Source organism: Nothobranchius furzeri, chromosome 10 (assembly GCF_043380555.1).
Source record: "Nothobranchius furzeri strain GRZ-AD chromosome 10, NfurGRZ-RIMD1, whole genome shotgun sequence".
Taxonomy (NCBI): Eukaryota; Metazoa; Chordata; class Actinopteri; order Cyprinodontiformes; family Nothobranchiidae; genus Nothobranchius; species Nothobranchius furzeri.
In genome coordinates, this window is record NC_091750.1 from 28,477,373 (window position 1) to 28,503,314 (window position 25,942).

General features: G+C 43.0%; 1 protein-coding gene across 4 annotated transcripts in view; it reads left to right on the forward strand.

The window, feature by feature from the left end:
- Nucleotides 1-17,117, forward strand: part of gria4b (glutamate receptor, ionotropic, AMPA 4b) — a 248,566-nt gene extending 231,449 nt beyond the window's left edge. For 2 of the 4 annotated variants that reach the window (XM_070555454.1, XM_054731031.2), the window contains 3 exons: nucleotides 9,786-9,900; nucleotides 12,536-12,673; nucleotides 15,417-17,117. In XM_070555454.1, coding sequence (XP_070411555.1) covers nucleotides 9,786-9,900; nucleotides 12,536-12,673; nucleotides 15,417-15,581 — 418 coding nt within the window. In that variant the 3' untranslated portion in view covers nucleotides 15,582-17,117. Of the gene's footprint in view, nucleotides 1-9,056; nucleotides 9,172-9,785; nucleotides 9,901-12,535; nucleotides 12,674-15,416 lie in introns of all 4 variants that reach the window. The other 2 variants (XM_070555453.1, XM_054731030.2) reach the window with 1 other exon arrangement.
- Nucleotides 17,118-25,942: the final 8,825 nt, after the last annotated feature.

A 25,942-nucleotide genomic window follows, 5' to 3' on the forward strand; every position in this document is an offset into this window, starting at 1 on the left:
TCCTTTTCCTGTTGGGCGGTTGTGATTCCTGTCCATTGACTGCGGAGGTGCTCCGGCGTCCGGCGAAAATAGGATCGATCCTATATTTGCCGGATGGCGAAACGGCGGGCGGCGCACTGCGTCGCACGGCCGCCGCAGTAGTGGAACAGCTCTGATTGACTACAACGGGACCGTTTTTGCTGCGGAGTTCGTGCCGGAGCGGAGATAGTGGAATTTTGGGGTTAGTTGAGTCAACGGAGCCGTTTGAATGCTCGGGCCTTGGTGGCTGTCACTCCCGTGCACACTGAGGAATTTACAGACCTGTGGAGAAGTGCATGTTAAATCTGCTCTCGTCAATCAAACCCTGTCAGCTGACTGCGTGAACTCACCAAGGATAGAAAACGGTTCTGCTTTGTGATTGTTACACATGAGTTTAATCCTCAGAACATCGGAGAATCTGCTGAATATCCGGACTAATCTGGAGCATCGATGCTGGTAACTTTCAACAAGAAAGTTTAGTTTTTAGTCAAATCCTTTCTAAGTGCATGTATTTACACCCTAAAGCAGTTAACTGGTGACCATCCGGCTTGCCGGACCTTTCCACCCAGCCCCCAACCCTTTGGGCCCCAACGTCCCCAATTGGGGGCAAAATTCATGTCTCAAATATCAATAATTGTTTACATTCTCCAAACACAATCAAAACAGTTGACATGGAAAACAAAGCCATTTGAAATATTAATAAATGAAGATACAATATTATTTGGACGTTATATTAGAATAGCAACTGGCATTCACGGTATCTGCTGGAACAAACCTCGACAAATTTAGCTGAATCTGGTGATTCGATATATATAATCGTACGGGGGAGACGATATACGATATATCGTGATACAAAAAGCCAGACTGGATTTAATAGGAAAACTCAGGTCAGATGCTTCCAAGACGCATCCAGTCATATCGTGAGATCTCGTTCCATCAGAATGAAAGTTGTAAACTTCTGCCAACTATCAGTCGAAGTTTGAATAAAGTAAATGTTTGCATACAAATTCTCTATAAAAATGGATATGCTGCATTTAAATACAGGTCCTCCTAAAAAAAATAGCATATTGTGATAAAGTTCATTATTGTCTGTAATGTACTGATGAACATTAGACTTTCAAATATATTAGATTCATTACACACCGCTGAAGTAGCTCAAGTCTTTTGTTGTTTCTAATATTGATGATTTTGGCGTACAGCTCATGAAAACCCAACATTCCTATCTCAAAAAATTACCATATCATGAAAAGGTTCTCTAAACGAGCTATTAACCCAATCATCTGAATCAACTAATGAACTCTAAACACCTGCAAACGATTCCGGAGGCTTTTAAAAACTCCCAGCCTGGTTCATTACTCAAAACTGCAATCATGGGTAAGACTGCCGACCTGACTGCTGTCCAGAAGGCCGTCATTGACACCCTCAAGCAAGAGGGTAATACACAGAAAGACATTTCTGAACGAATAGGCTGTTCCCAGAGTGCTGTAGAAGAAGAAGAAGAAGAAGAAAAAGAAGGTATAATTTCTATAGCACCTCTAAAGATAAAAATCACGAGGCGCTTCACAAAATCAACAAATGTAAAAATATAAAAAAGCATTTAGAAAATGTTTAAAAATATGTTTTCAATGAGCAAAAATAGGCTATTGTGGTAAAAAATGTTAAGAAAGAGAGAGAGTGAACAGGAAAGAGGGAAATCTGTATCAAGGCACCTCAGTGGGAAACCTGTGGGAAGGAACAAGTGTGACAGAAAACGCTGCACAACCAGAAGAGGTGACCGGACCCTGAGGAAGATTGTGGAGAAGGACCGATTCCAGACCTTGGGCAGTGGACTGAGTCTGGAGTAGAAACATCCAGAACCACCGTGTACAGGCGTGTGCAGGAAATGGGCTACAGGTGCCGCATTCCCCAGGTCAAGCCACTTTTGAACCAGAAACAGCGGCAGAAGCGCCTGACCTGGGCTACAGAGAAGCAGCACTGGACTGTTGCTCAGTGGTCCAAAGTGCTTTTTTCAGATGAAAGCAAGTTTTGCACGTCATTCAGAAATCAAGGTGCCAGAGTCTGGAGGAAGACTGGGCAGAGGGGAATGCCAACATGCCTGAAGTCCAGTGTCACGTACCCACAGTCAGTGATGGTCTGGGGCGCCATGTCAGCTGCTGGTGTTGGTCCACTGTGTTTTATCAAGGGCAGGGTCAATGCAGCTAGCTATCAGGAGATGTTGGAGCACTTCATGCTTCCATCTGCTGAAAAGCTTAATGGAGATGAAGATTTCACTTTTCAGCACAACCTGGCACCTGCTCACAGTGCCAACACCACTGGTGAATGGTTTACTGACCATGGTATTACTGTTGTAGCGAAGATGTTCCTACATTTAATTAGAAACCATAAAATGTGAAATGTCACGAAGTTTGAAATATCACCTTAATGGATCTTTGAGTAAATTTAATCAGAAGATCGGACATTTTTATTGCAGGGATTGAGCAACACTTCATATTAACTTCAAGAAAAGAGAGAGAGTCAAGTTTTAAAAGTTTAAAGATTTATTACTAAACAAATTAAAACTAGACTAACTTTAACGCTAGGTGAATGGTGTAACTTCTGAGAACCAGCAGATCCGGAGAAATGATTAGTTTAAGGGAGAGAAGACGATGTTTTTCGCTAAGCTTTTGGTTTGGAGATTTATGACACACATTGAGACGCCATTCTGCCGGCCTACGTACCCTTTGCAGAAGTCCCCATCAGATCAGGAATGTCGAGGTCCAGCTTGACCTTCTCTGGAGCCGAAGCTAGTAGGAAAAGCAGCGGTTGCAGACCACACCAGTCTTGAGATACTTCTGGGTCACGACAGTTTATTGGCATCTAGCAAGACCCAAAAACAGGTCGATGGTTCAGCTTTTATTCTGAAAGGAACCGTAGCAGCAGGTGGAACAGCAACAGATTTTATCCAGCTTGTCGTCAGGTTCGTTCGGCTGAAGAGGAAAGTTACGGATTGGCCACTCCTACAACTTCTCTAGAAAGCTTTGAACTCAAGTTAAAGATGACGTGGGCAGTTTTATAATTTGGATGTTTTGATTTACGGTCGAATCAAAAAGGGACAGATTTACCAAGCACCACCAAAACCACGCCTCGCATCAGACCTGGAAGGTTCTGAAAGGATCAGTAAAAGCAATGTGTCATGTGACTTCTTACATTACGTGTGATCAGTCTCCAGTGCAAACATTTAAAGTCATATTACCTATTATATTCTATAGGATTATAATATCAAGTAATTAATATTTTCATTTCACAGATTGGTTCACATTTTATTATTGGCTAACACTATGTTTGATTAGCTTTATTAAAAATAGAGTTCTTCTGATTTATTAAAAGAAAGAGTTCTTTGTCTTCATTCTTCTCTTGAGCTGGAAGGGAAATAGTTTTAGAAGCAAATGCATGACCTTGAGCAATATCTCATTCAGATTAGTTCTGTGTTAGACGTCTGAGGAGAGAGGGTAAATAACCTTCGGTGGAATAGCTCCGTCTTCACGTTGCACTGGGCTCAATTCAACTGGCCTGCCAACTCTCCTGACCTGAACCCCGTAGAGAATCTGTGGGATATTGTGAAGAGGAAGTTGAGAGATGCAAGACCCAACACTCTGGATGAGCTTAAGGCCGCTATCGAAGCATCCCGGGCCTCCATAACACGTCAGCAGTGCCACAGGCTGATTGTCTCCATGCCACGCCGCATTGAAGCAGTCATTTCTGCAAAAGGATTCCCGACCAAGTATTGAGTGCATAACTGAACATAATTATTTGAAGGGTGACTTTTTTTGTATTTAAAACACTTTTCTTTTATTGGTCGGATGAAATATGCTAATTTTTTGAGATAGGAGTTTTGGGTTTTCATGAGCTGTACGCCACAATCATCAATATTAGAAACGATAAAAGGCTTGAACTACTTCAGTTGTGTGTAATGAATCTAATATATATGAAAGTCTAATGTTTATCAGTGTATTACAGACAATAATGAACTTCATCACAATATGCTAATTTTTTAGATGGACCTGTATTGATTCAGTATCATAACAAAAAATACTGCTATATTTCAGTGTATCGATAGTTTTTTTTACTTCCCTACCAAAGTAGTTACTTCAGATACATCACGGCTCATCGTTCTGTCCTATCAAGCTATCCATAACAATGTGACTATCTAAAGCTTGTTTAAGACTTCTCCGTCAGCTCCCCAATGGAGAGACGCACACGGAGTGTCGAACAGGTTTTTACATGCAAACTTCAGCGCAGGCAGCGGAGTGTTGCAAAGCAACTCTTCGCCAGGACGACAGAGGGCGTAGCGCTTTTCTGTGTTATCCTTCCACCATAACACTTGTATATCCGGTCCACAAAAGGGAGCCTAATGGGCCATTCCCATCTGTACCGGGTCGGCCCGGGCCGGGTAGCCCCAGTCGGCCCCAGCCTGGCCCGGTTGATTCCACACATCCTTGCCTTAAGCCCATGTGGGCTGATTCTACCCACCAATCAGAGGCTTGCTCTAATGGAAGGTGTGAATTTGCTGTCAGCAGTGGGTGTGTTGGCCCTGGTCGGCCTGAAGCAGACCACCTCGAGAAGAGGGCTGAGAATGAGCCTTGGTTGGCCCGGAAAAATACCAGGCCACCCAGATATGTAAACAACCTACGCTACCCGGCCCGGGCTGACCCGGTACAGATGAGAATGGCCTATAAGTCACGCCCATCTACTTCTGGACCATGGATCCTCGAAAGAACGGAAAAAAAATGCAAGTCTAATTCTGCTTGTTATGTTCCATGGATTTCACATATGATGTCCCTCAATTTTAAAGAAGTATTTTGATACCAAGAACTTATTTATTTTCGAACGGGGGGGAAATGCTATTTTAGGTTTTGTGTGAAAATAAGTCCAGGACTACAAATGAGTTTAACGAAAGTGACGTCATCGAACGAGACACGGAGAAAACCGAGGGAAAATGGCTGTAAGTTTAGCGAACTTCAAATCCTTCATTCAGGAGGAAAGAACCACCATAACTCTGGCCATTTGGTAAGTAGCAGCTACGCTAGGGCAGAGGAGATTATGTGGTGACGTCACATATGCGACGTTGCGATTTCTAGTGTGTAGTCATGCTGATTACAAACTTTTACAAGCTGATAAATCTCAAAGTACGTGACTGGCGTGGTCGAAACACCCATCATTACTTTTCATTTAAACTGCAGCACAACATATGTGAGATCCAGGGCGTAAGGCAAAGTGGATTAGAAAATAGCATTTTTAGCCCCGTTGACTTGCATTCATTTTTTCATTCTTCCGGGGACCCGTGAGCCGACCGGAAAGGCCGCTCCCTACGGTGTATTTACTAATGTGTTTATATAGCTCAGAGGCTTTATAACATGGGCAAACTTGTCCTTCATTCTCCACCTTATCGTGTGGTCGCCACCTCTAAACAAACCCACGTTTCCCGTCATTTCCATCCACGTTTGCTCGGTATCTCGACCCCTTCAGTCACGGGTGAATAAATGTTCATATTTTAAGACATTTTCTGGTGACGAATTTACAGGAAGTGGCGTCCTGACCAAACACAAGCTTGTGGTCTCCATCACTTTCAACGGATATTTAAAATTTTGGGAATGTCACCTCTGTGAGCCATCGGAGAGCCCTTGCGCTGACGCATAATGACTCAAACACTTTGTGATTGGCCTGTGTATGTAAGTGGATGTCTAACGCTATTGGCTAATGCTGAATGGCGCTAAGTTCAACTTACACAAGGCTCTATAAGTCGGGGGACGTGCTTAGTAAAATAACGGACATGTTGCCTGCATTATATCACATTATATCACGGTACTTTGTCAGCTGAAAATATAAAAACAAATCTTTACTCTGCTTTGTTTAGATAGGAACCAAGCAATGGAAAACAACCAATAAGTAGCAATAAAAAAACTGTAAAAATAATAAAAAAAAAAAAAAAACAATAAAAGAGCATAAGAACAAAAACAGGCCTGAACATAATAATGGGTCTTCAGGTGGGACTTAATTCCTTAAAGCCTGAATTAATTTTCAATTATAAAAAAGGTTTTCACTTGTGGATTGTCTTTCAGGTACTCACGGTATTTTGGTTGCATTTGGAGCAGATGTGGATTTGACGCAGATCTGCAACAATCGACGTTAACTGGTTAAAAACCAGGAGAGAGGCGCCTGCCTAACAGTCAGAGGCCCCGTCATCTCATTTCTTTTTACGCTTTGTAAAGTTCATGCATCAAACTGCCAATATAATGTCAAAGCTTTGATTATTTCAAAATAAAAGCCCAGATTAACTAGAATTTTAACCCTTTTAAAATGTCTTCATCAATCGTTTTCTGTAAATTCCTCTCTCCTACAAAGGCTGGTTAGATTATCTGCCAGGCTGGTGCCAGTTTTCAGGCGCTGCTTTGACTAGAAGGAGTCCCTGACAGATCACGGTAGTCCTCTCCTTCTGGACACTGTCATTGTTTTTTTTGTTTGTTTGTTTGTTTTTTTGTTTTGTTTTTGTTATTTGGTTTTTGGGGGATTGTCGTCTTCTGTCAGCCACTTTTCTGGATATCAGCGAGGAAACACACCAGTAGCACAGACAGCTGGCGATTCACACGGCTCCACCTTCAAATCCACCACCTTAAAGTGAAATAACTTCTGCATTGCTTTCGGCCTTTAATCCACTCCCATCGCTGAATGTTTGATTTATTTTTAATTTATATTGATACGAGTCGATTAAAAGGATCTAAATGCACACTGAGACAAATCTTTTTATCTTATTAGATTGTTGCTAAAATTACCATAAAATACCTGAACATTTAGGCATAATTCCTTCATCAGAAGATGCTTATTCCTGTCGGTCTGGGCTTCCTGACAGGGTTGCAGAAGGCGCTTTATAAATAAAGCTTTGATTGATTGAGATTCCTGTCGGTTTGGATGTCACAGAGAGACTTGACGCTGAAAGCTTCGAGTTGACAGAGAAAATCTTGATATATTTATTAGACTTGTCTAATGTTTGTTGTTAATGGGTCATTTGTTTGCTGCGAGAGTGTATTCAACAAAAGTTAAAGCAAAGTTTTAATAAAACTCATTTATTTTTTAAATATAGCATGTTGTCAGTTGAACACATAGTTTAAAGTCACAGATAAGTGAATACAATCTGCAGCAAAAAACAAATTTACATGTTGGAACGATTTTGTGATTTGGAAGTGATGAAAATTATAAAATAAAATATAACCGAGTATTATTAAAAAAAAGTTAAACCAGTTTTACACAAGGGGTGTTCAAGTAGTGTGTGTGTTTTTTTTTTTTTTTTGCATTTTGCAATAACGGTAAAATCTTAATCTGCAGAAATTAGATAGAAACTCAATATTTTAGGGCCAGATTTTTATTAATGCTTCTTCTGACAACCACAAATAGACATTTACTGAAAAGCTGATTTGTGAGCATCTTTCATGAGTGACCCAGATAAAAAAGGATAACCCTGACCCAAATCTACAAAAGAGGATGCTTTCATCAAAATATTGTAGGTTTATTTTTTTAGTGAGGTACAAATAAAAACTGAGTTCTGCATTTTGAAATGTAAAAGAAAATCTAATTTTGCACTCAACACTTTCTGTAGACTGGATGACGAAAGGGTGAATTCACTTTATTAATATAATCTAATTTTTTTAATCTTATTCAAAAATGAAAAAGGAACACTTGACTGAAGATAATTCCATTATAAAGAGAATACATTGTGTTTTAGTTTCTAAAGTAAACCTTTTAGCAAGTACATCACAAGATTAGTTGTTTGGGATTAGATGCTAAATTGACTTCACAAAATCTACAATGCTAGGTTAGGGCTAAAGCTTTTTTTGTCTAATTTCAGGTAATAATTCTGCTTGATTGTGTTTAGGAAACAATAATAGTTCTGCAAAAACTTCCATTTCCTTTGCTCCAGTGACGAATCAGGCAGCAAATGAGATTTTCAGTTGATTGGTCTTTTTATTTATTTTATTTTTATTTATTTATTTATTTATTTATTTATCTCAAACCATCGAAAACATGAAATTGCATATGCACTCCCCCATATTCCTGGTGCATACAAAATTTTATTTTTTTTTTAAATGAGGAATACGACAAACATATGCTGTTGAATGAAACAATACAAAATATACAATAACATAAAACCATTTGAGAGGGAACTGGAAGAAGCAAAAGCTTATCTAGTCCAGCCCCAATTCAGTTAATAAATCACATTTGCTCACATTAACAAATTTGAAAGAAAAAAACTTTTCTTTATGCAGGTCGTTCTATCTTCACCTTGCTAGTTGCTACATAAAAAGACAGTTACAAAACAATTGTTCACATGAATCTACAGAAAAAGAAAACAAAACCAATAAACAACAAAAACAAAATATTCCATTTGAAGCCAATTACCATTTTTATCACTTGCTATTTATGGATGAGTCAATTATAAGTTGTTTATACAACATTTTAAATGATCTAATGTTTTTACATAATTTTAAAGTCACATCAAGTTTGTTCCACAGTTTGATACCACATACAGATACACACATACTTTTCATAGTTGTTCGGTATAATGGAAAAATGAAGTTTTTAACGCCTCTCAATTCATAACCCTCTTCATGAGTTTTAAACATCCTTTGCAAATTACACGGCAGTACCTGACTTTCAAAAGGGCTTCTATTAAAAACCATCAATTCACGTGTTTAAAGGAGATTATTATGTTGAAATGTGACTCTCTGGGTAGTTTGTTGATGAAGTGAGAGACACAAAAACTTCAATGATTATTTATGATTTGTGATCTAAAAATGAACATTTGGTTTAATTTGGTTGAAAAACATCAAAGCAGAGAGATTTGTGTTCAGTGTGTGTTTTGAGTCTTTTGAATGGGATTAACCACCTTTGTCCCTTTCTTACTGCTACTCCTCCCCTCTCCTCCCCCCCCTTGACCCCCCCTCCCCCCCTCCCCAATTGGACAGCATACTCACCCCTCTCACCAAATATGTTTTATCGTTTTCAAGAAGTGCAGTTAACCTGGCAGTGTTAAAACTCAATGAGCAAGGCCTGTTGGACAAATTGAAAAACAAGTGGTGGTACGACAAAGGAGAATGTGGCAGCGGAGGCGGTGGCGAGAAGGTTAGCCACAATGTTGCTTTGCCCATGTCACCTTGATGTGGGTAGAGGAGAAATGTTTGTGTTGGTAACAGGAGCATCTGCCGGGTCGATCCCCTCAAGGTCCGCTCATCGTTTGGACACTTTTAACCTCAAGAGGACGTTGAGTAATGTTGAAGCAAAAGTATTTGCTGCATTGACTGATAAATGTTAATAAATGTGCTAACAGCAACATGCTAACATGCTAATAGCAACTTAGAAAAACCCTGCTGTGGGTGTTAAGCTCTCAGCCGCTAGCTTTGGTTCAGCAGTACTTCTTGGTTGTTGTGCAAAAAGGTCCCGGCAGTATGTGCCCGTTCCCAAAAAAAGCGATGCAGCCAGGGTCCCACGTATATGTCTGTTGGCTCCGCCCCCTCCCACCAACACCTCCCAGTGTAACCAAACCAAACCAATCGGACAACCGATGAGCAAAGAGACATGTAACTCAAGTGGGGCCCCTCTCTGGCTTCGTCACTTTGTGGAGAGTACTGAGCTGCTCTTCTTGTTGGGCTTCTTCTGATTGAATAACATAAAATAACATGTCCTATGATGTTATTTATGTTATTTCCCCACCCTTCCCTGTCCCCCATGATATGAAGAACGCCCGTAAACCTTGCCGTATTGAAACTGAGTGAAGCAGGAGTCTTAGACAAACTGAAAAACAAATGGTGGTACGATAAAGGGGAGTGTGGACCCAAGGACTCGGGAAGTAAGGTCAGTCTCCACCAGCCTGGGAGCCTCCCCACCTCTCTTTGTCTCCACACACACTTTTGTAGAGACAGCCAGTGACAGACATGCAGGATGAGCATTAAAGGGATTTTTGGGCCATTTTGATGAGTTTTTCAATGAATGCATGAATTAGCCTGATGTGGATAGCCTCCTGGACAGTCTCTGTTTGGAGAAAAGCTTTTTACGTCCTAGTGAGCTAACAGCTGAGCCCAAAGTGAGCTCCAGTCTCAACAATATCATTGTGGTTCATTAATGTAAATGTTATTTAAATAAACCTTTTTAACCTTTTCATCTTCCTGGGCTGACTCCCCGATAGCCTAGAAATCTAGACAAACATTTGCAAAAGATTTTCCTCTGCAGGTCAGTCTAGCCACCATCCTGCTTAGTCTCAGCAGGTCCCCAGCCAACCACAGCGCTCGGCTTGTTGTGAGACGTTGTGCACCACTATGCCAGAGCTTTTTCTTTTATTTTAATTTCTTTTTTCACAGTGACTGAGCAAAGCAACAAAGATGGCGGTGGCTCAGGAGCGGTACAGCTACAGCTCATAAGCTTGACCCTCCCGTATTCCAGTCAGTATTGACAAAGCTCCTCGGATGAAGAAACCAAGGACGTCCAGTTGCCTTCATTTGGGGCTTTGATCTGGATCACCAGCTTTTTGTTCAAGCTAGCTGTTAGCAGTCTGCGCTATTTCTCTAAACAGAAGCCGTCTGCAGTGATTATAACGTTTATTTACTTCAAAATGGCTGGAATCTCCCTTTGAGCTGAGGGACACAGCATGAGAGGAAATCAAGGCATGATATTGAGACTTATCTTAACAGCAGAGACAGATAAACACTAAATGGTCCCCAGGCATGCTCAGACATGTTCACACACGACTGTACGCCTTAGCTTCTGCAGCACACTCCAGACTGATCGACACTGTCGATGCAATGCAGCATGCAGAAAGTTAGCACACTTTAAACAAAGCGGCATGCGTCTTCCACACTGTTTAATCAGATGGGTGCAGCGCAGGGCACACACGCAATCATCTGCAAATGAGAATTAGCATGACAGGCAGTTTTTTGTGGCGAGAGGTCATGAGCTGAATGTGCCTTAAGGATGTGGGAGAGTTATCAGAGGGGGATCAACAACAGGTACAGGAGCTCTGATGCAACGCACCAGTTTGAGTAAAAGGAGGTTTAAAGGTTCATCGTCAGAAGTGACAAACAGGCAGTCTGTTTTAAAATGTGGAGGACATTAAAAGGTCGGCTGGCTGATTTTCTCACTTAGCTCAGGTCTCAGGGACAACAAGGATGAAGTAAACAACAAAAAGAAAAGAAATACCTTTCTTTCTCTTATCTTTGTGACTGGATCTTACCCTAGGGCGCAACGGCAGCGACGCAGCTTTGTCGCAGCCTTCATGGGTGTGGTGAAGATATCAGGCATGATTTTGCAGCTCTCCTGTGTGAATGTGATGTGCGAGTCTAGCTTTGCGTCTTACACGCCCCCCCACTGGGGCGTGATGCACCACAGCCTGTGCAGCTGAACTCGCAGATCACAAAATCACAAGAGATCGTGTCTGATCTCTTCATAACAACCGTGAAGACGTTGGTGTCATATATAACGCTGTGGCTTTCCACTGCCAGGATAAAAGCTCACGATCCATGCTTAGAAACACACCGATGCTCACCTCCAAAGATGCAATAAGTACAGTAAAGACGTAATGCTCACATAAGCCCTTCGTACACTATAGTCGGCTCGGCCTGGGCCAGGTTGGGACAGCCCACCCCGGCTTATATATGGTGCCGTGTGTGTTCTGTCAAAGTAACGAAAGTTTCTAAGCTAACTAAATTTTATTAATTACCTTCCAATCTATTCCAATTCTCCTGTGATTTTGTGAAAGGACACTGTGATGCTTTTGCTGTCATTTTGTGCTGCAGGTAGGAAGAGATGCGCTAATAAGGACGTGTTTCACTCTACTTACAAACCCGGCGGGAAGCCAACATTTCCTTTTTGCACAAAATCGTTTTTTTTTTCATAGACGAATCCAACCACTAATGAGTTACTCTGGCTAGCCATGAGTAATTGTTCTTTATGTGGATTACTTCCTTTTTTTAGATACTGCGTAGATGTTATTGTAGATAAATAATCGATAGAACAATTAAGAAAGACCAAAATTTCCTTTAATACAACAACTTTTATTAGACCAACATTTGGTTTGCACCTCCGCCAAAATGGCGGACGTTGTTGCGATGCATTCCAGGTAGACTGGGAAAAGCTCATGCTAAAAACGAGCAGTTCACCGTGGCACCCTGAACTAAATTGAACCAGTTTGTGATCAAAATGAGCTTCAGCTTGAGAAAAAAGCTCTTGTTCCTTAAATATCTGGTTTCCCAGAGAGCGGGGGGGGGTAAGAAACGTTTTTTAAATTAGGTGAAACTGACACATTTATCGTTCACGTTACGGTGACTTGGTGTTCATGTGAAAGTGAGGGACTTAAAGTGGACGGACAGGTCAGAGATAGCGTCGCTTGTGCGTGCATGATGTGTATTTAAAGAGATTTTATGTCCTTTTTACCTTGTTTGTCGTGTTGCTTCTGCTGTGATGAGCGCTGACTTGTTTCTCTCCCCGCCGGCTACAGGACAAGTCGTCCCAAGCCCTCAGCCTGAGCAACGTGGCGGGGGTCTTCTACATCCTCGTCGGGGGCCTGGGCCTGGCAATGCTGGTGGCCCTCATCGAATTCTGCTACAAGTCACGCAACGAGGCCAAGAGAATGAAGGTGGAGGCCCAGTCCTCATCCCAATCCCAGTCCCAACACCCCCATTCCCACAGCTGCTACCCGTGCCGCTCAGGCAGCCCTCAACATAGTCCAGAGCCTAGCCAGAGCCCCAGACCCAGCGGGTTTAGCGAGGTTTTCAGTGGTTTTGGCAGCGACGGGAAGGCTGATAAGCTGTAGCGGGGGTTTTCGTAGAAGGTCCACCCAAACGTTTGCTCTCCCTTCACTAGCTCCGTGCGCAGAGACTGTAAGTGAAACTGACCTGTTCGTGTTAGCTTCGCCGTGCTGAGTGGTGTGGTGACCAGTGGCAAAATGCTTCCCACCTCTGTCTTCTCCGTTCACTGTGTGGCCGTGTGATGTCCCAGTCTGCGTTTCAGCTTCTCGTCAGTGTGACAGCAAGTGATGAGTCATCCTCCAGACACGATGTTGCCTCCACTGCTTCACAGCGTTGTGTGGTTTCAGAGGTTGGTCCTCATTCATCATCCAGCGAGGCCCAGTGTCCTGCAAACCGAAGATCTAATGTGCATCGCTACGAGCTCGATCCTTGGGTGACTTCAGTCATCGTAAAGCGCTGAAACAACGTTTGGTGGTTTTACACAGAAAATCACAAACTCAGTTTTAAAACCGGTGATTTTAAAACGAGTCTAGCTGAGGTGATGCAACTCCTTCTCTCGGCTTTTACATATTTCCAGAGAGAAAAGGAGTGATAAATGAGGACCAATGAATTACCTGTACACACACATTCCATCAAACCACAGAGCATTTGTCCACCTCTGCATCCTAGAAACTCGTTCACCCAAGTCTCCATATCGCATCCCGTAGCTCTGGGACTCTAGGGAAATGCAAATCAGGCTGAGATGGTCTTAAGGGTGTGAACATTTCCCTCGGCTTACTTCCCACAAATCTTTTGAGGATTTTGAAATCCCGATATCTGTCTTCAGTCTGTCCAGCGTAGTTATGTGTCCTCCCTCAGCATAAACCTTTAAATTTGGCTGTTGCGGAGTCAGCTTTCCTGTTTTTCCTGCAGCTCTCTCTCTCTCTCTCTGACGGTCCCTCTCTCACAATAGATGTACACTTGTAATGGAAACGACTTATTTGTTTAAAGAAAAATAATTCAATATTTCCATTAGCAGCTGTTCTGCCTGATTTGAGTTATCCCACAATTTTGTAGGGATGAAGCCTTCCTTGTGTCAAAATCAGTGGCGGTTTTACCATTAGGCATAGGTCGTCGGCCGCCTGGGGCCCCCTAGCCCTGACTGCCGGCACCCGTCTGTTAAAGCCACAATGGACTATTCATTTAACCCTCCCGCTGTCCTAATGGGAGGAAAGTGTACCATTGAGCAGGATTGATGGTTTATTCCTTGAGGTCCACTTGGCAGAGGTGAGGTGGCGCTCACTCCCCAAGGAAGCACAAAAGGAAAGACAATGGAAAATGTTTAAAGGGAGGAAAACATGGACCAAAATGGAAAATAGAAACAAAAAGAAAGGCAAACGCACAGGAGCACTGACGGGAAGAAGAAAGCAGAGCAAACACTGAAGGCACTCAAAGGGAGAGAGACGGGAAAAAAGAGGAGGAATAATAAAAAGGGAAAGTAATTCATGGCAGAAGACGGGAGTTTCGCAAATCCAGCTAACCTTCTGGAGGTAGGCGTTATCAAACAGGCGTTACATTAAAACCTACCTACCTGGTTGCTCCACAGACGTTGTTCATGAGCATTTTTTAACTCAGAAGTTCCCCTGAAGGACTTAGTTGTTCGTCCTTTTATCAAAACTTATTTTGAGCCTGAGAGGGTTAAAGGTAAGATTGTCGAAAATCTTGTGTAAGGGGCCCCATGTCTGTGTTTGCCTTGGGCCCCCAAAATGCTAAATCTGCCACTGGTCACAATAACCTAATAATAAATAACCTAACTTCATCCGAGTTCAAAGAGATTCAGGTTGTTTCTTTTAATTCTGCAGAAACTGGAGTTGAATAAAACTAAAAGGTTTTAGCATCAAAATTAATTTTAACTCAGTAAATAACTTCTAAAAAGTTAGAAATCTCCCTTTAGTTTCCGCAGGATTCATTTTTAATGAATTATGAATACATTAATTTAGTTTTCAGTGTTTTCTTAATATCAAAAGTTTTTAATCAGAAAGCTAGTTAAATCTAAAATAGTTATTCTTTAAAATAACTGTCAAATGTTTTTTTATCCAGTGTTGACCTTTACACACCTGTAGTGTATACAAGCTCCACCAGGTGGCAGAAGCACATTTCTGGAAAAGTCACAAATCCTGTAAAATGGCGCCGCTGCTGTCTTTAAACGGCTCGTGTTGTAATTGTCACTGAAGTATATTGAAATTCATTTTACTAACCACCCGTGATTAATAATGTGAAATTCTGTGATTGTTTTCCAGAATAAAAATCACCAAAGCAGCACATGTGGAGCATCCAGAGTTCAAGTCCATCAGGATTGTATCTGACCCTGTAATGTGAAATTATTTACGAAATAAAGTTGATGAGTTTCTGTGACATTCTGGAGAGGATTTTAAGATAGGACTAGCCGTTAGCACATCACTCCTGTGGGAAATAAACTCTCTGAACAGGTTAATGTATTTTTACCTCGTAGACAAACTAATCCTCAACCATATTATGGATTATTCTTGGGTTAGGGTTATTTTTCTTTTATCCAACTCCAGTTTCCAACATTCCAGGTTTTCTTATTTCCAGTTTCTTTGTTTGTGAACTTGACTCCGTATTTCTCTGCAGCTAACGTTCACAGAAGCCATGAGGAACAAGGCGCGTCTGTCCATCACAGGCAGCGTTGGGGAGAATGGCCGAGTGCTAACGCCGGATTGTCCCAAGGCCGTCCACGCCGGGCCTCCCATACGCCAGAGCTCCGGCCTGGCCCTGGTCTCCTCTGAGCTTCCTTGAAAACCAAAAAAACCCCCAAGTGCCTTAATGCAATAACACCAGAGACAATAAAGACCACAACCAGGAAGAAACGACGAAGGGAGGGGATTCAGACAGCCGACGGCTCTCCTCCGATGGGCGCGGAGCAGGGGAAAGCCGCTGGTGGAGGGTTTGTTACGCTCTGCAACTTCCCTCCAAACAAGGAGGCAGAACTATCTCTTTTTTTAAAGACTGTGGCCACGTGGAAGAGACTGTTTGGGCAAACCCACTGCAGATATTCAACCTTTACTAGTGACAGAATAGGGATGAAATGAAATATCACAAGATGTGACGAAGACGGAGGAAAGCGCAAACTCGAAAACTGCACATCGGACCTTTGTTCCTCCGTTGGAGGGCTGTGAAGTGGTGGAAAAAATAAAGAACTGAACTAAAGTCACGATTGCAGCTCTTTTCAGTTTGAAAACAGACGTGAGCAGTGTTCACGAAATATCAACGCGTGACTCCGGGAGGGTCTTCACCCCAACCCCAACGCCATGATGAGAAATATTTGTACTTACAGAAAATGAGATGATACATCTATTGATACTGAATATATGAGCAAACATAGAATACTGTGAAAATTAGTAAATATGTATATTCTGAAAAGAACAAGAAGGAAGTCTCTAGCTGTACATAGCGATGGCCATGCTTGCTTTTTAAACAGATGTACATAGCAGATACTGTAGTGAGCAAAAGGTTTTTTCTAAAAAAAAAAATCATCTTTTAAGATTTTATTCATCGCAATAATGAGAAGGACGACGCCACTTGAAGGAGGAGACACACAGGAGTTAGTGTTAAAAATTCAGTTGAATTCTTTACTGTATTATATAGAAACTCTAAATGTGAAGGGTGTCGACTGCCCAATTATTCTGATACCCGATGCTTAAAGACTAATAAATATATTCAACAAATGAATGTTAACTAGCTCCACCCCAATCCTTAAATCATAACCCTCACTGTGCGGACGTAGACCCAGAGAGACGCTTTGATATCAAATTCATTCCATCAGGATTGTTTTTCATCCCTTCATCTATTTTTTGTACTGAAAAATGAAAGTTTCTGGTTTTAAATGTGAACAGATGACCAGTGGAGGTTTCAGGCTGCCACACGAGTCTAAATGAACCGTAAGTTTTCGTTACGTTGACGTCTGTGTGTTGGACCAGGGCCAGTTCCTACTGAATCACTGTGGATCCTCTGGTGAGTCTGAATACGCTGTAGCCTGCTGAAGAGTCTGATGTCTTCTGGAGCTCGGAGGACAATCTGCATCAAAATACAATGCAACCTTCATCTTCAGCGGCGAGGAGCCGACGAAACTGTTTTAGTTGTTTCTCACCTCTCATCTGGTCCTTGTTTCTTACGGGGGAGAAACCAGCTGAGAGAGCCCAGGTCTCACATTCTTGTCCTGCCATCTGTCTCTAGACCTGAAGTGGAATATTGTCTTTTTTCTTCTTTTTTTTTTGGGATAAATTATAAATATTTATTTTGAATTTTTTAAGTAAAAACAAATTTAAATTGCAACGAGCGGTGTCCTTTTTGACGTATGACGGTTTTAAATAAAACCCTGTCGTGCTTCTCTAGCTCTACACACCTGCAGGTGATCTAGGTTTTCTATGCTCAGCTGACCTGCTCACTGAGTCTTATTGGCCGGCTGAAGTTCAATTCAGTTTATTTCTGTAGCGCCAAATCACAACAAGGGTCGTCTCGAGGCACAGTCAGCAAAATGTTTCCTACATAAGGAACCCAGCAGGTCGCATCGAGTCACTGACTAGTGTCAGAGTCTTAACAGCAATCCTCATACTAAGCAAGCATGTAGTGACAGTGGAGAGGAAAACTCTCTTTTAACAGGAAGAAACCTCCGGAGGATCCCGGCTCAGTATAAGCAGCCATCCTCCACACACACATCGACAAACCAGCACATCATCTGCTGGTGTTGGTCCACTGTGTTTCCTGAGGTCCAAGGTCAACGCAGCCATCTACCAGGAAGTTTTAGAACACTTCCTGTTGCTGACCAACTTTATGGAGATACAGATTTCGTTTTCCAACAGGGCTTGGCACCTGCACACAGTGCCAAAGCAACCAGGGCCTTGTTATCCTTGTTCTCATAGGCGTCATTTTAACCGGGGACGCCGGGGACATGTCCCCGGCAAAATTTGTGATTGGCAGCTGTGTCCCCCCCACTTTAAAAAAAAGCCTGCTGATGAGGATTTTTGTTTTACCAGCTCAGATCTTTTACCAGGGGTCGGAAACCTGTTCCCATCAAAGAGCCATTATTATCCATTTCCCACAGTAATGAAAACACTGGGAGCCACAGCGTTGTGGGCGGGGCCTACCCTCAGACAGCAGAGAGCTGCTCACAACAGGTGACAGCAGCCGGTACCAGTCGCTCTCATGGGTGTCGCACCCGTGGGGGATTCAACACCCACACTTTTCCAGCTGTTTTGCTCACCTCCACACCAGTCTGGTTTCTTTACGTCACACTCACTCTGTTTGCCTCATCTCCTTCTTCACCTCCCGCTTCTGACAGCCGATGTCGGGTTTCCAGGAGAGCAAGTAACTTTGTGGAGGTGCACACTCCGTGTTGGTGTACGAGGCCACCAAGGTAACCGGACTCAGTAGAACCAACTTTCGCTTCAGTGGGAGGAATTCATAATTTTACATCTTGACATTAGCTGTACAAAGTCTGAGTTTGATCAAGTGAAGAACAACAATTTGCAGAGGTTTATAACAGGCGCGGCGCCAGGTTTTCATTTTTGGGTGGGCCACGGTAATTTTGGACGGACCTTAATAAGCAGTGACTTAGTGAAGCAGGCAGGTCGCGCTAGAAAATTTCGTTTAAAAAGACGTCATAAATGTGTTCCCCCGTCCTTTTTATTTCTAAAATATGAAATAAAAACTCACAATTTAATTTTCATTCATTTGTCATTAATATGTAGTCTACACCCGTGCGTTAAGTGGACCATCTTCCAGTAAAAGCAAAGCATCCAGCCCACCTCTCCAAATGCGTAAAATGTGCATCAGCCGCTAGTTAGGCGCACCGTGCGCACTGTCAGCTACGTCAGCCCAGACAAGAGCAGAGCAACTAGAGAAAGAATAGAGGACAATTGTGTCTGGATGTGGATGGAGATTACATTTTACAGCAGCCTGATCATCATTTAAATACGTAAACCATCACCTGGCTTCTAGTCCATGCTATCAGCATTATTTTAATTGGTGTGTGTGTGTGTGTGTGTGTGTGTGTGTGTGTGTGTGTGTGTGTGTGTGTGTGTGTGTGTGTGCGTGCGCGTGTGTGTGTGTGTGTGTGTGCGTGTGTGTGTGTGTGTGTGTGTGTGTGTGTGTGTGTGTTTTCCACTTCAAACACTGGTCTAACCAACCAGACCAGTGTGTCCAGTAACATATTAATGTTATAATTAAACAGTTACACTTCATGTAGGCTAGGAACGTTTCACCTGCCGTGGCCCGACCGCTTCTGCTCCACATAAACTTTGTGCGTGATCAAATGTCTCTACAGGTGCTTTCTGAGCTGAAGAGCTATTCTGCCTCAGACTGGATGCGTCATGCGTCTCCATATTAGAGACGGGAACAAGCGCTGTTCAGCCAAAGTGTCATAATTTCATAAAAAGAACATTTTTCCAAGTGACACATCCCTCAGAGAGACCGGGTTTCCAGACCGCTTCAGTGGGAGGAAATCTTACCGCATGCGACGTGGTTCTGCGCTGGGCTGCGAACCCCTCTACAGATCTTCAGCCCACTGTCCACCGTGTGTTCTCCGAGCCGCGCTGAACACAGTGTCCAGTATAAAGCTCTGATGTTCTGATGGGAATCAAGTTACCTCTGCGATGTGCGTAACGATTAAAATGTCAGCTCATCCATGCGCATCAGTGTGCGTCGGGGTAATTCTTTCAAAACAACCAACATCCTTGAGATTATACGTCAATATGTGGCAAGGTGGAGAAACGAGGGCCCGGGCGGGATTCGATCCCCAGACTCCCGGGTGAGAGTGATACGCTCTAACCAGTCAGCCAAAGGAACATCCCCTTGGCCAAGTAGCCAGGGCGCGTGATCTATCGGGACACTGTGACAGGACACTCACACTGCCACACCTGATTATGAAACTTTGGCTGAATAGCGCTTGTTCCTGTCTCCAATGTGGCGACACATCCAGGAACCTGTCTGAGGAGAATCCCAGAATCTCACATCGTCTTCAGCTCAGGAAGCGCCTATGATTACGCACAAGCGTGACGCGTCAACCCGGTCTCACAGTAAGACCGGGTTGGACCTGTTCAGGTTTATGCAGACAATCTTTACATTTAGAATTAGCTTACAGATGTAAAATTTATGCAGTAAAATATAAAGCATTTTATTTAAATATCCATTCATTATTTTACAAGCACAGAGAGCCGCATCAGATGGATGGAAGAGCCGCATGCGGCTCCAGAGCCGCCGACCCCTGTGCTAGCCTACTTTATTGTCCCCAGCAATTTTTAAACCCCACTCAAGTGTATGGTTATTGTCCCCAGCTATTCTGAAAACAAACTGACGCCCTTGCTTGTTCTTGATTGGCCAGCAAACTGGCCTGACCTTAACCCCATAGAACATCTATGGCGTATTGTGAAGACGAAGATGCAATACGCCAGATCCAACAATTCAGAAGAGCTGAAGGCCGGAGCGACATGGGCTCTCGTAACACCTGAGCAGTGGACTCCACGGCACGCCGCATTGCTGCAGTAATCCAGGCCAAAGGAGCCCCAGATGAACATTCGCTGTTTTTACAGGACCCTAGCGTTTGCAAGACGGGATTTGCCGCGGCACCCTGGGGAGGATTTTGGCATTTATAGTAGCAAACCTGAAGCTAGAATAAACTGCCATCAGACACCTCTCAAACCAAAATGGGACAAAGGGAGGTCGCTGGGCGGCCCCCCCGCATGTGACATTCAAGTGTCAGACGGAAGACACGTCAGACTGATGAAATTTCTTTTTCAGGACCTTTAGCTTTGACGTGACCTGCTGTTTGTCCCGCGTGACGACCCGCTCAGCCGGTGTTTTCACCACCCTGTCGAACAGCTGGCTGTCTCTCACCGTCCCCGTAAAAAGGCGACTATTCTGTTCGTCCGCTCGCACGACCAGAAGCTCCATGGTCTCCGCGTCCGTCCACTTTGCCATGTTGTAGGTGGTTGAAAGATACTCATGAGAGGCCGTGTTTATGTGTGTTTATATCCCTTCCGGCCGGCACTCGGCGCGCAGTATCCGTCACTAACACGACCACCCTCTTTTGCAGGGGCCCTCCCACAGTCACTCCAAAGGGATTAGCACGGCTGACACGCGTTTAGCCGTCAGAGGCGAGGGGCTCGTGCGGCAATATTACTACGAGGCTAGGCGCATCACAATCGAGTTTTATCACCTTTCTCCTTTGCTCCTTGCCGCATTTACGAGACCCACAAATTCAGATTTATCACTCTGTAATGACGCGATGGTCTGCCTTATAAAAGAGGCTGTTGAGTGCTGTACATGCTCATACTTTTCAGCTGGCCAACACTTTTGCATTGGTCTGAACGCATCTAATATTCTAAGATACTGAATTTGGGATTTTCATTGGTTGTCAGTTATAATCTTCAAAATTAAATAATGAATGAATCTAACGTTGTTGGATTGTGGGACGGAGCCCACGAATGCACAGGGAGAACATGAAAACCACGCAGAAAGATCCCAGGCTGGGATTCAAACCCAGGACCTTCTTGCTGCAAGACAACAGTGCTTACCACTGTGCAGCCCCTGACATTTTCTTGACACTTAATCTAACCAGGTGACGGAGGTCATCCAGTTAAGATGAGGGTGTCTCAGAATTCCTAACTGTAGGGATTGTCCGTGAACGTGTCACAGCTCACGGTCTCTGCTACTTCTCGATGAGTTGATTATAAAAAGGTGTGCAGACCAGGGAGTGGTTTTTGAGAGGTGGTGTGCGAGGCTGTAAGTAATAATTGTATTCATTTATGCTCTCAGTTGATTTGGGAGGGGGACTTGCTGCAGCCACACGTGGATAGTGAGTGGTTACCAGAGTCTCTCTGAGCCTTGCGTACTGATTGTTTAGGTAAGACAAACATTCTCGCTTCAGCCCAGGTTTGTTTAATTTACAGTCAATTCATGTGTTTTTATTTCCTATCAGTTTGCACTGCTGCTCAATTGAGTTTACTGAAGTAAAAAGTTTATATCTATGTTAGGTACAGACCACTTTTTAAAAGCTTAAATAAATAAAGGTCATTTTTCTGCACAAAAGGAAAAACGAAGACGCTGTCTTCCTCCACCTCTGCCTTGGTTTATTGTGACCTTACCCACCTTTGGCTGTGATTGTGGTTGCCTACGCCTTACGCTCGGTTACTTTTTCTTGTCTTTTTCCGTGGCTTTAGTTATACATACCGTATTTTCCGGACTATGAGCCGCTAATTTTTTCCCACGCTTTGAACCATGCGGCTTATAATGAGGTGCGGCTTTACTGAAGATTTTCCTTCACCTGCCACTAGGGGGCGCTTTAGCAGAAAGGCAAACAGGTGGAAGTCAAAAGTGGAAATCGGAGAAAGTGCTCATTTTAATTTAGCACATGCAAGCAGCCGGCACGACGAAGAATGTTTTTCAAATCCATACCCCCTCATCATGGTAACTACACGTATGAGTTCATATGATGCTGCATTTAAGTTGAAGGCCATCGATCTGGCAGTGAAGGAGGGAAACAGCGCTGCCGCACGTAAGCTTGGCATGAATGAATCCACGGTTCGGCGCTGGAGACGGCAGCGGGAAGAACTCATTCAAGCCAGCTTCACCCGGGGATGATGACAGCAACACGGACAGCGACACTGACATCGCCACAGAAAAGGTATGTGACGAAGCTCTTCTGAGGCTGTTCAACTCCGACACTGAAGAAGAGGATTTTAAAGTCTTTAGTGCGCAAGAGGAAGATGAGAGCGAATGACTTCTTCTGGTAGGCAAGTGTGTTTTATTTACTAACCAGCCATGTTTTGTGTGCAGTTTTTATTTTCTAATCATCCAGGGCTTATTAATGCTGTGTCAGCTGTTCTTTTCTTCTAAACATGCAAATGACCGGTAATAACGTGTCAGTATTATTTTATAACATCCAGAAATATGAATGCTATCAGTGCTGTTTTCTTTTCTACACTTGCAGGCACGTTCACCCATGTTTAAAATTTGTTTTGTTGAATTAAAACAACAACGAAAAACCTCCGTGTAGCCTCTTTCTGTCTGATTATCTTAGGTTATGGCCGTACATGCGCTGTGCGCCAGAGACCTGCATGTGGCTGCTGCGCCGCGGCTTGTACTCGAGTGCAGCGTGTGTGTAGAAAACCTTTTTTTTTTTGGTTGGTGCGGCTTATATTGAGGTGCGCTCTATAGTCCAGAAATTACGGTAATTTAGTTCTGCTTATTAAAATAGCACCAAATCACGACAAGAGTCGTCTCAGGGCACTTCACAAAGTAAATGTTCCAATAGAGTTCAGTTCATGAACCGATCAGTAAAATGTTTCCTATATAAGGAACCCAGCTGATTGCATCAAATCACTGACTGGTGTCAGTGTCTTCACAGCAAAATTCAGTATGAGCACCACGCAGCCTTTCTATTGCTACAATGTGATTTGTTGGTGTGTGCTATTTAGAAAGACCTCAACTTTTTCTGAGTAAATCTATAACTAAATCATCATGTGATCTAGTAGTAGCACATGCTATGTTAAAGAAAGTAAAATGTTAATATCAGGAGAGGGAGAATGGTTGGCGGCAATGTGCCAGCTGGTGGCCCCCTCCATTAGAGCACCACAGCTCAGCAGAACACCATTGCAGCTTCTTCTGAGGAGAAAAACAGAAAAATAAAGTTAACAGCTAAAATGGCAGGAAATGATGCAATTGGACAGAAGTGGTAGCAATAATCAAGCTCCATCATACATCAGTGATCTGATTGTTCCATATGTGTGGGTTTCCAGGCTGCATGGTGGCGCAGTTGTCAGCACTGTTGCCTCGCAGCGCGAATGTCACAGGTTCGAAACTCACATGCGGCCTTTCTGCGTGCTGACTAACGAGAACTTTCAGAAGCCTTCAACACATTTACTTTAGCCATAGAAGCAGCAAGTTCCATGTCCAAAACCATTTCTTCCATTTGTCTCCATAGCTGTTCTTGTTGTTCCTCCATTTGTCTTCTTAATTGCTCCTGTTGCTCCTGCATAGCATGCTTTTCTTTTAATAATTTTTGACGAACGATAATAGCAGCTGCCTCTGCTTCTGCTTTTAATCGTGCTGAAGAGGTGCTTGGCACAGCAGACTTGCTCCCAAAATCACTGCTCTTCTTTGGTTTTCCTTTAGATGCATTAGATACACTGTCACCTGGACCAGTATCTACTGCAGTGCTTTTCAGTTTCCTTACTGTTTGCAAAACTCTTGTTGTATTGTCATCGCAAACTGATTCTTCATTTGGAAGAAATTCTTGTTCAACAGCACCCTCTTGTGGCTTCTGCAGTACATCAGCAATTGTTGGCAGTTCCAAGAGCCATTTGTTTGCATCCTCAACAAAATTTGATTTATGCTTTTCAACATCATCAAGCCATGTGTTCTGTTTTTCCTGTTCTTCAGAAGGCATCATAGAAATAAGCACTTCATGCAGCTGGCTTGCCTCATTAAACAAACTGGACATTTGTTCAATACAAAAACGAACCTTTTCAGCATTTTCAACATCGGTTGTTTCTCTTATTGTAATTTTAATCAGTTTTATATTAGCTTTTCTTTCATCTTGAAGCCTTCCGGTTTCTGTTCAAATGCTTTAAATGTAAGCTTTTGTTGTCTCTTTGATTCAATCATTTCATCTTCATTCATATTTCCTTCTTTGTTCTGACGTATTTCCTTCAGAAATATCCAGAAATCACACAATTCTGCCCGCACACATAACACAGCACCGTATTTTTTTTCTTTCTTTCTTTCTTAAGCTTGGATGCGAGTTGCGTTCTTTATTCCAACCATTCCATCGGCGAGTGTAGCGGCAGCTGATTTATGAATGAATGGCACTGCGTGGTTTCCATGCGCATTTATTACTTTCGCTGACGACTTCAATGGCTTTCAAATGTCCAGAGTTTATTGGCATTACAGTGAAACTGCGCTTCAACAGGTGAAAAAGCTTCTGTTGACAAATATTGTGGCGTATGTTTGAAAATGTATTCAACAAGCCACGGCAGGCTAAAACAAGGGATTTTAACTGCACAGCTGATCATTTATTGTCCAGGTCGTATTATTATATAAAGCAGGCACTTACTTAGATTGATGGTGATTAGATGCCAAACAATACCTCACAGACAGTGCAGATCTTTCAGGTGTAAATTGGTGAGACAGCAGTCAACAGACATTTCTCCCCAAGTTCACCCCGCCGCCATGATGCAGACCAGCACAAACAAAACAAAATTTCCAAACAATAGAGCTCCGGGAGTTGACGTCACTTCTCCCGGCATGCAACAGTTCAAATCGAAACAGCGCCATATTGGCAGGCAGAAGCCGGCAGCTGGACTATTTGTTATTGTCAGAAAACTCAATCAAACGGGAAATATGGTAGATTCCTGTTGTGCCCCAGGATGCAGAACAGACACGGACGACATAAGGAATGAGCCATCTACAGGATTCCCCAAGATCCGGAGCGCCGCAAACGTTGGATCATTGTAATAAAACGCACTAGTGACCGGGCTAAAATGAAACTGTGGGATCCCGAGAGTAAAGGTTTTCGCTTATGCAGCGACCACTTCATATCAGGTGTTTAAACCAACGTTTCCTCAACTGTGTATGGTATTTATTTTAAATGCTTTTATTACGATTCTTAGTGGGCTTCCTAAACTTATTTTGACGGGGCTTTTTCTGTCTTATTACTCATAGCAGCAAGGTCGGGTGTTCCTCAGACTGTTTACATTCCAGGAGAAGAGCCAGAAGGAGAAGAAGAACGCTTTTCAATAATCATTTAATTTGTGATTAAAGCTAGTCGAAACAGATGTTGATCAATAATAATCAAGTGAATGATCTGTGGAATAAAGATGTCATGATTTATGTGTTTAATGAAAACAGGACTACTGCACAGACAGACTGACCCTCATCTCCATAGAAACGCATGACACATTGTTCCAACCAATCAGAGCTTTCGGCTGCCGCAAGAGAATCTGGCTTGTTGAAATAAAGTGTCCAATCCGCTTTACTAAAACTTATCAACAATTCAGAGATATAAAAACAAGGCAACGCCATTTTAAGCTCAGTTCCATTTTGACTTCAGTTCTATTCACCATCATCCCAAAGAGAAGCACAGCCTGGCCAGATGTGCTTTC